This window comes from Oreochromis aureus, linkage group 22 (genome assembly GCF_013358895.1).
Source record: "Oreochromis aureus strain Israel breed Guangdong linkage group 22, ZZ_aureus, whole genome shotgun sequence".
NCBI classification, from domain to species: Eukaryota; Metazoa; Chordata; class Actinopteri; order Cichliformes; family Cichlidae; genus Oreochromis; species Oreochromis aureus.
Window position 1 is genome coordinate 34,982,847 of NC_052962.1, and position 10,370 is coordinate 34,993,216.

At 42.7% G+C, this 10,370-nt stretch overlaps 1 protein-coding gene across 2 annotated transcripts; it reads right to left on the reverse strand.

The window, feature by feature from the left end:
- Positions 1–1,234: 1,234 nt before the first annotated feature.
- Positions 1,235–8,947, reverse strand: LOC116312105 (cell division control protein 42 homolog). 2 transcript variants are annotated; one of them, XM_039605826.1, is made up of 6 exons: positions 8,941–8,947; positions 8,102–8,206; positions 6,259–6,331; positions 3,747–3,856; positions 2,939–3,136; positions 1,587–1,719 (listed from the first exon to the last, which is right to left on the reverse strand). In XM_039605826.1, exons 1-6 carry the CDS (start codon positions 8,941–8,943, stop codon positions 1,633–1,635), a joined length of 576 nt encoding a protein of 191 aa, XP_039461760.1. In that variant the 5' UTR covers positions 8,944–8,947; the 3' UTR covers positions 1,587–1,632. The 2 variants fall into 2 exon arrangements, with proteins under 2 accessions (XP_031585329.2, XP_039461760.1); XM_031729469.2 differs by lacking the exons at positions 6,259–6,331; positions 8,102–8,206; positions 8,941–8,947 and having other exon boundaries at positions 1,235–1,719; positions 3,747–4,153.
- Positions 8,948–10,370: the final 1,423 nt, after the last annotated feature.

The following is a 10,370-nucleotide window of genomic DNA, read 5'->3' on the forward strand; positions in this document are numbered from 1 at the left end:
CATAATGCTAGGTTATGTCCCTGAGACCTTCTACCTTTCCTTCTGGAGTGCTGGAAATATCGTGTTGCCTTCAATTGCTTCCAGTAAAACTCCCCTCCTCACCTGTTATAGAACATGTAAATATGACTTGTGTTCTGTTATCCCGAGGCGGGATAGCTTAGCTCTTACACTTTAAACCCTGATCTGAGGGATCTTCCACAGCTGGCCAGTTTGTCAGTAGGTGGTGATTTCATTCATGCTTTCTCTAATCAAGAACCTGCTCCAGAAAAGGTCTGCAGGTCTTTAAGACGATTTTGGACCAGTTTTCAGTTCATTTTTTTTTTTTAATTGTTTACATCATCATTATACTGTTTCAAAATTAAAAGGATTTGGCAAAACAGAAAAATATATAAAACAACAGTTACATCCATCCATTCATTCTTTTCCACTTGTCTCATTCAGGATTGCAGGGGTGCTGTAGCTTATCTCAACTGCCACAGGGTGAAACACTGTAACCACTGTGGCACCATCCTGCCAAAGGATACAGAAAAGAATGTAAGGAGCGTAGAAAGAAAAGCGACTGGATGGATTCACAAACAGTTGAACAGCTCCACCTAGTGTTCATTGTAAGGTCACTGCATCAACTCTGCAACCAGATCAGCCTCCCACAAAGGTATCAGTTAGACCTGCCAGGCCTGGGAGCTACTGCCAATCTTCAACGAGGTCTTCCCAAACCTGCAACCTGTCCTAGCGTGTTTCTTCATTATTAATAAACATTTGACTTTGACTTTGAATGTGGTTTAGTTGTTGATCCCAGACGGACTGGTCTTTCAGAAACTGCAGTGATTTTCCTACAGCAAGGTATTTACTCGGGTACAGATCGACACAGTCAGTAGTTGGGGCACCTTCCAGCACCCCGACCAGAGACTAAAAGAAGGCCTGTCACTTTGCACTGTGGTTTGAACATAAGCACAAATGGCCAGAACCAGTTCCCCGAACTGGTATCCTGTCCACAATCCTGTCCAATTTTTGGTCCCCACATATGTCTGAACAGGTACACACACACACACACACACACACACACACACACACACACACACACACACGCGCGCACACACACACACACACACACACACACACACACACACAGACACACACACAAACAACTTGATGACTGTTAAATCAAAAGCAGGGGAGTCACCAAAACAAATTTCACAAATATAGAGCAGAAGTTTACCGACTTTTTTTCCGGAAATGTATTTAAGTTATTTTATTCAGTTCCTAAACCTGCAGACTTTCACGAGATTTTATTATTTAAAGATGGTGCATTTTGTTTGCAAGAGTGACTCACATTTGTACGTTCAATACATCTGAGATTCCAGCTTGTATTGCTGAACTTGCTTCCTGTGGTTATTAAACACCCATTCCGGGTTAGTGAGGAGTGTTGTTCGACATATCAGCCATGTTACAGTGATGAAAATAAAGTGCTCATTCATACCGACACCACACAAACATGGTGACGGCACTGTTTAAAAGTGAGTCTGTCCTTCCTCCCTCTCATCTAATCCAGGCTAAAAGTCTTTTTTTTATGTCCACGTAGATGTCCAGCTTTTCTTCCTCTGCCCTTTACTCCATTTGTTCTTCTTGTGGTATCTATAAAAGGACACAGCGACTGGATTTGTTGTGTAGAGGCTCCAGCACCACCCGGATGGCCTCTTCAAACACATTCTGAACTCCTTTCTGAGAACAAGAGATAAAAACACACTCAGCTTAAGAAATAAAGGAAACAATAAATAAAATGGAAAGACAGAATCTTGCTTCAGATAACTACAGATATTGCAGATGTGTAGGATGTGATTATTTTCCTAGAGTATTTAAAAGTAGAATGGGAGGCAGAGCCTTCAGTTTTCAGGCCCCTCTTCTGTGGAACCAGCTTCCAGTTTGGATTCGGGAGACAGACACTATCTCTGCTTTCAAGATTAGGATTCAAACTTTCCTTTTTGCTAAAGCATATAGTTAGGGCTGGACCAGGTGACCCTGAATCCTCCCTTAGTTATGCTGCAATAGACGTAGGCTGCCGGGGATTCCCATGATGCATTGAGTTTTTCCTTTCCAGTCACCTTTCTCACTCACTATGTGTTAATAGACCTCTCTGCATCGAATCATATCTGTTATTAATCTCTGTCTCTCTTCCACAGCATGTCTTTATCCTGTTTTCCTTCTCTCTCCCCAACCGGTCGCAGCAGATGGCCCCGCCCCTCCCTGAGCCTGGTTCTGCCGGAGGTTTCTTCCTGTTAAAAGGGAGTTTTTCCTTCCCACTGTCGCCAAAGTGCTTGCTCATAGGGGGTCATATGATTGTTGGGTTTTTCTCTGTATCTACTGTACAATATAAAGCGTCTTGAGGCGACTGCTGTTGTGATTATGCGCTATATAAATAAAATTGAATTGAATTGAATTGAATTGAATTGAATTGAATTGAATTGAATTGATCAGCTGCTGTTGTCTGTGGTCTCTACAAACAGAGAATCTGGAGGGAAGGGTCCCAGAAGCTTCTGGTCACCTTAAACTGAGTAACATTCAAGAGAATAAGAAAGATGGTTGCATTTACCACATCGGCAGGATAAAAGAAGGCTGAAGCTTCTGGGTTTGAAAAGTAAAGCAAATGCAGAAGTTCATTAAACCTATATTCTCTTTAATGACCAGCAGGGGGCGACTCCTCTGGTTGTAAAAGAGTTGCAGCTATATGGCGGTAACCCCTGAACCAGATGATGGACACCAGAGGTAAATATGTTGCTACACTAGCGTTTGACAAAAGACTTTTAATGGCTTTTAATTCAGAGACTTGTAAAGACTTCCTGTGACTTCAGGAACGGAAACTTTCACAGTTCTTTTATTGTTGTGTTTGAAGGCTGACAGAGACCTATAGGATCACAGCAGCAGGTTCTCCTCCTCTCTGTACCTGTGTCAGAGCTGAACACTCCATGTATTTAACGGCCTTCAGCTCATGAGCCAGTGTCTCTCCGCTCTCAAAGGTCACCGGTCGCTGTTTGTTCTTGGCCAGCTTCTCCAGGGTGACGCTGTCATCTCTCAGATCCACCTGAGTCCCCACCAGCAGGAATGGCACCCGTGGACAGTGGAATAAAATCTCTGGTACCCACTGTGAACAGATAAGTTTAAGGTTAGGATCATTTATTCTTTCTGACTTTCTTTTTTTTAGTGACCAAATTAAGTTTTTCTTTCTTCGCAGCTTATGTCTCTCTTTTAGTTTAACCATTAATTCTAAAAGTTAGTTCTAAATATTAATTATTAAATAACCATTTTATTGCCAACTTTGCCTCATTGTTTCCCCCTTTCAGCTTTTCTCTTGGGAGTAATAACAAATGGGGGCTGATCCAGGATTGTGACAAAAAGCATCTGGAAATGGTAGTATTTGGTTTTTTTTAATACTTCTCTTGTCAGTAGCTGATATACTGAGTGTTACATGTTGCGTGTATCACTTCCCAACTGTGTCGGAGGAGATAAACAATAACCTGGTCAAGTACATGTAGCAGCTCCTGGTATTCTTGGTTTTGTGTTGGAACCTGAAGCTGATTGGAATCATTTGGGGAACTAACACGAAAGGATCACAATCAAAACTCATTTTTTGCATTTTTTGGAATTTAAAACTAGCGGATTAATTTTTTGTCCATTCTTCGAACCGATTTAAACATTTAGGTGATTTGCTTATTATTCTGGAAACAATTAAAATAAAAGTGAACCAAACAAACCTTCTCTCTGATGCTATAAACTGTTGAGGGTGATACTACAGAGAAACAGACGAGGAAGATGTCAGTGTCGGGGTAGCTGAGAGGTCGTAGTCTGTCATAATGATCATGGCCTGTAGGGGGAGACACAAAAAGAGTCTGAGCAGCAGAAAATAGTGTGAACAAACAAAGGCTGAAAAATGCCTCCCAAGTGAGGAAGCTCCCATAGACTCTACCTGCTGAAATGTCCAACCTCACAACAGACATAAAGAGACAGAAAGGGGTCAGGACAATAAAATTTGATTTAATGGGCTTATGGCCTCTCATAAATCCTGTTTGTGAGTAAATCGATTTGGTTGAGACAAAGTTATAGTTTTCACACAGCTAAATAAATGTCAAACAGAGAACTGATTAAACAGAAGTGTGAGATGATCGATAATTTACAGCAGTGTCCTGTTATATTTCAGATAAAAAGGAGCAGACGGCTGAGTTTATTAAACTCCACCGAGACAGCGGTGACGCAAAACTGAAGGCTAAACTTTCCAATTTCACAGCCGCTAACTTCTGGCCTACCCACCTTCGGAGGACCCGGCCCACGTAGACCGCGAAGGCCGGGTCCTCAGGAGGATGCAGCCCATGAATTTGGACACCCGTTGTGTCTCATGTTAGTGTTCTCTGTTTTGCTTCTTTGTCTCGTCTTGCCCAATTAGTTCCAGCTGTGTTGCCACCTGTTCCTTGTTCCCTCATGTTCCTGCTTGTGTATTTATAGTGTGTGTCATCTCGTGCTTGTCACTGGTCCGTCTGTGTTTCCTCCCTGAGTTTCTCCCTTTGTGTCTTCCTGTGGATTCAGGTTTCAGTTCTGTTTTATTAGTTTTCCCAGTTTAGGGTTTCTGTGTATGCCATCTCCGCTCCTGTTGTATCCTGCTCTCCTTGTGAATAAAGCTCACTCCCATCTCACCTCCAGCTGGCTTGCCTCGCCAGCTGTGACACCAGCATGTATTAGCAGAATGCATTTCATGGTTAAAATCAGCTTAACAGTGGAAAAAATAAAAGACATAAGTGTCATTTTATTTCAGTTTGGATATTAGCCTGCCGATACTATCAATTCTGTATTTGTAAAACCTAAAGTGTTTTTTCCCCCATTTTATCTGCAACGAGATTTAAATAAATGACTTGTTCATTGTGTCCATCCATCCATCCATCTTCATCCGCTTTATCCGAGGCCGGGTCGCGGGGGCAGCAGCTTAAGCAGAGAAGCCCAGACCTCCCTCTCCCCAGCCACCTCCTCCAGCCTATCCGGGGGAACACCAAGGCGTTCCCAGGCCAGCCGGGAGATATAATCTCGCCAGCGTGTCCTGGGTCCGCCCCGGGGCCTCCTCCCGGTGGGAAATGCCCGGAACACCTCACCCAGGAGGCATCCTTGTCAGATGCCCGAACCACCTCAACTGGCTCCTTTCGATGACATTCCATGTCCCTATTGCCAGTCTTGGCAGCCGGGGATCAGTCCGCCAGGGCCTCCGCTCCTGGCCGCCGCCCGGCACACAATGCACCCGACCCCTATGGCGCCTCCTGCGGGTGGTAGGCCTGCGGGAGGATGGGCCCATGTCTCCTCTTCGGGCTGTGCCTGGCCGGGCCCCATGGACTAAGGCCCGGCCACAAGATGCTCGCCCTCAGGCACCCTCCCCGGGCCTGGCTCCAGGGCGGGGCCCTGGTAACCCTATCCCGGGCAGGGTAAACTGTTCCCTCGATGTTCTCTTCATAAGGGTCTTCTGAATCGCTCTTTGTCTGGTCCCTCACCCAGGACCAATTTGCCATGGGAGACCCTACCAGGGGGCAAAAGCCCCCAGACAACATAGCCCCTGGGATCCCTGGGACACACAAACCCCTCCACCACGATAAGGTAGCGATTCACGGAGAGGTTGTTCATTGTGTCTCACAAGTAAATAAAAGATGTCCATCTTTTATGTACAGGCTATGGCCAACACTAAACTGCAGTCTAAACCTTTTTTATCTAATTATAGGTTTGTTTATTTAATTTGTATCACTTAATTTTTTTAACCGTGAAAACAAAAATTGTGATTATCTCTGAACTGTAAATGTGCAATTTTGTACATTTGTATACAATATAATCCAACCTCATACAATATAAACAATTTTAATATTGCATATTCTGTACATATCACCACTTTAAATTCTGACTACACCCACACATAAGCTACATAAGCACTTGTTTTACTTTATTTATTATTTCCTACGATCAGAGTTTAGAGTTTAGAGGTTTATTCTTTATTTTAGTTAGATGCTTATTTAGTTGTGTGAAGGGAACTTGCAGAGTAATAATTTCATTGCTCTGTGTAACCACTTGTGTTTTTCAGTGTATATGACGATAAGCTTCTTAAATCTTGAAAAAATGTGTGGGTTATCTCGTCAGCGGTGGGGATACTGCTCATCACAATCAGCTCTGAGCGTTATAGGAATATTGCTACAACTATATGTATGTGACTGCTGCTGTGAGAGCACAAATGGGTTTTTTTACCCGAAGTGTCGCACACTTTCAGAGTGTACTCCTCCTCTCTGATCATCACCGTCATGGAGTAAGTGTTCAGCACCTGGAGGAGACAGAGGCTGAGGAATGAGAATAAGAAAGAGACGACAGGAAGGAAGTAAACCCGTGAAAAGGACTTGATTAAGATAAGATAAGAGATAAGATAAGATAATTCTTTATTGTCATTGCACAGTCATACATAGTACAGTAGTACAATGAAATTGGAAAAACTGTCCTACGTCGGCACTACATATAACACAACACGACACGATATGACACATCACAACGCAACACAAACAACACAACACAGTATATTAACTTAGAAAAAAAGAAGAATAAGTGTTATGTGTATTGCACACTGTTATTATTGCACATTAATTATTATTGCACCTTGTTATAAATATAAATATTATTATTGTTATTGTTTTAAACATTGTTACCTCCCCCTAAAAAAAGTCCAGGGAGGTAGCCAATCAGGTCAGCTATTTGCATTGATCAGGGCTATTGCCCTATTGTAAAAGCTGTCCTTGAGTCTGTTTGTTCGGGACCTCAGCAGCCTGAACCTCCTGCCAGGACGGCAGCAGCTTAAACACCCGGTGTCCTGGGTGTGTACAGTCTCGTAGGATGCTGCGTGCCCTCTTGAGACAGCGAGTGCTGTACAGGTCCTTCAGGGAGGGAAGAGGATGTCCAATGATTTTTTGGGCCATATTAATGACCCTCTGAAGTGCCTTTCTGTGTGCTGTGGTGCAGCTGGAGAACCATACACCGATGCAATATGTCAGCACACTTTCAATGGAGCAGCGGTAGAAGACGGTCAGCAGCTCCTTCTTCAGGTCCATTTTCTGAGGATTCTCAGAAAGTGGAGACGCTGTTGGGCCTTCTTTAAGACCGCAGAGGTGTTAGAGCTCCATTGGAGGTCTGTGTCTATGTGCACACCCAGAAACTTGAAACTGGAGACCCTTTCCACGCACTCCCCGTTGATGCTGACAGGCTGCAGCTCGGACTTCCTCCTTCTGAAGTCGACTACCAGTTCTTTTGTCTTGGTGGTATTGAGGTCCAGGTTGTTATCTACACACCAATCTGACAGCCTCTGAACTTCAGCTCTGCACGCCGTCTCATCTCCCCTGAGATGAGCCCCACCACGGTGGTATCATCTGCAAACTTGATGACTGCGTTGTCTGGGTGGGTACTAACACAGTCATGTGTGTACAGAGTGTACAGTAGGGGACTCAGTACACAGCCTTGTGGAGAGCCGGTGTTGAGGCTGAGGGCTGAGGAAAGATGAGGCCCCACTCTAACTCTCTGATTACAGATGTTCTTCAAAATAAAACTGGATTTATTGGGGTTCAGTATCTTGACCAAGGCTCCTTACACAAAAAATCTTTAACTTTCATGTTTTTCAACACAACACAAACAGAGCCATTAAAAACACTCCTCTGTGTAATATTATGGGTTCATAAATAGTAATAGCTTCATTACAGCGTTGAAAGGGAGCGCTAAAAGTTCCTCTATGCATAAAAATCCTGGCACAGTTTATTAAAAACCTTTGTTGTTACACGTTGTTTGTATTTATTGTAGATTTCGCAATCATTTCTGCTCTTTAACAAAATAAGGTGGAGCTGCAATGAGCCTGATAACCTCTCAGTGAAGCAGAAAAATATGCGTGTGTTATGAACACAGCTGATGCCTATCTCCTTTTGTTCACTGCAGAGATTGTGTGACCTGCATACTGTAGATGCAAACACTTCCAGTGTGACAGGAAAGAGCTGCACACTGTGTTACAAAGAATGAAGTGAAATAAATGCTGCTGCATGTCTGCAGACTTTCACCTCACCGTGGGGACGTATTCAGAGGGAAACTTGTTGACCGTGTAGGACATCAACAGGCAGGTTTTTCCCACTTCGAGGTCACCCAACATCACACACTTTATAGTCGACATCTGAGGAGGAGGATGGAAGATGGTTAATAAGATGCAAAAAATTAATGAACTGTAAATGTGAGGCAGGGGAACAGAGGGAGTCTCTGGAGTGTCATCTAAAACATGCAGCTGAAAGATTTTAATTAGACACTTGTGCTTACTGTTACAGTAACAAACAATAAAAGTTGTTACTGTCAATTTGGAAATGATATCACTACAAGACCAGTCTGAGACTGCAGACCACCAACACTCAAGAACAGATTTATGCTAAAAATGCTGATTTTAACTAATTTGATTGCCTTTAATTACAGATAAAATCTTAAATGTAAATGAATCTGGTCAGATTGGTCTAAACTGAATATATACCAAACACATTATTGCTTCTTGTTTAAGAGGCTACGTATCTTCTTTCTTTCTTTTTTATCCCTCCACATCAGGCACAAATTGATTTTGTGGATCCAGAAAGTGATTCAGATTAGTGTCTCATATTCTCTTGAGATGTCTCCCAATTTGGCACAACTTGAAATTATTTATAAATATAATATAAATATTGATATTGGACTCCAATCTGGATCAACTCCTAGAACCCAAGTCTCCCACAACTATGCACTGATTGTTTGATGGATCCCAGTGACAATGCGATTCCTGAGCTGAGCAGAGCATGTGATGATGCTCACTGATGCCTTTCTTCATGGTAAGTTCATGCACCTTGGCACACACACACACCGCTGGTTAAGTGTGTGCGCTGCCTTTACCATCAAAGTAATTTTGTCCTTTTTCACATTTTCATCGCGGAGTGCAGCAGAGAGGCGTTTGAGGGGCCGCTCTTCCCGCTCTCTGCCCTGCACCTCTGGCCTCTGCCTCCTTGGTGGGGTAACCGTGGCAACAGAACAGCTCGGACAATATGATAACCATGTTCATTTCATACAGAAGCAGTCCAATCTGAGAAAGTTCCCCGTTTTTTTAAATTCAGTGAAGACAGTTATACATTCATCATCTTCTTCTCGGCGGGACCTTTTAGGAGTCACCACATCTGCCAACATCGCACCCTATCCCAATATCCTCCTCTGTCACACCAAGGGTTAGGGTGACCAAGGGTTTCAGGGTTAAATATCATGAGGTGTAAATATGATACTTTTAAACAGCAAAAATGCACTAGTTTAATGATGTAGATGAGCAGAGACAAGGACCTGTAACGATCAGTGTCCGAAAAAGTACTCAAAAAGTGTTTTTTTAATGTAAACGTAGGAAGATCATCGCTATTTTAAAGTTGATCTGACCTTTTGTTGCACTACGATTCCACTGTCGACTGTAATCATGACTCAGATGACAGGCCAACATTTTTCTAAATGTCATCTTCTTATCTAGGAAGTCAAAGCGTTTATCAGGTGCATCCAGACACTCCTGTTCTGCAGACTGCGGCAAATGACTTTCATCACTGAACTTATTTTAAAAATGAAACTATTTAACTTCAGCATAATCTGATCTCAAGTGGGCCAGACAAGCAACATCACTGAATACATGACCTATATGTTATTTTAATTATATTATGTTATTTATTCAAGTTTAAGAAGTGTATTCTCAAAATGTTCAGGCAATAAAAATAATCTAAATAATAATTTGCGTTAAAATGCACAAATTCCCATCATTTTTAAAACTCCAGTGTCTTGGTTGCCACAGTTACCCTGAAGATATTTGAGTATTTATTGTCAATAAATCGCAGTTTATAATCACTCACCTTTAGTTCTACCTGTTCACAGCCGATGGAGCGCTGGGTCTTAGTCCGGGAGCGGGTTTAGCTATCAGCTCTGAGTTTGGTAATCCAGGGTTGAGGGGAAGTTCGTTTTCTGCTCCAGGCAGAGAGTAATCCTCAACTCTGAGTCAGTTCACGGGGTAACAGACCCCGTGAACTAATCCTGCTCGCTGTCAGATTTTCTTCAACAAACTCTGAGTGTCCCTCTATCTCCTCCCTTCCTGCTGTACCTGAGCCAGCTGATTCATTTCCTCATTCATAAAGTCGCTGCTGAAGCGCGAAGAGGAGCTGATTCATTTGCAAAGGTTTTTTTTTTTTTTTTTTTTTTTTTTGTTAAGGCACAGAACACACTGATCAATAATCAATCATTTGTCGTGTTGGAATCTATCAAATATCCCAGCTGGATCTTGGAGATTATGTAAATATTTGAAT

What these genes read in the sequence shown, in the direction of transcription:
- LOC116312105 (XM_031729469.2), bottom strand. Translation starts at nt 4,049, where the DNA reads ATGAGAGGCCATAAGCCCATTAAATCAAATTTTATTGTCCTGACCCCT. An exon ending in TTTATAGCATCAGAGAGAAG is followed by an intron (nt 3,137 to 3,746) that starts GTTTGTTTGGTT and finishes ATCTGTTCACAG; the next exon opens with TGGGTACCAGAGATTTTATT. An exon ending in AGTGTTCAGCTCTGACACAG is followed by an intron (nt 1,720 to 2,938) that starts GTACAGAGAGGA and finishes TCTTGTTCTCAG; the next exon opens with AAAGGAGTTCAGAATGTGTT.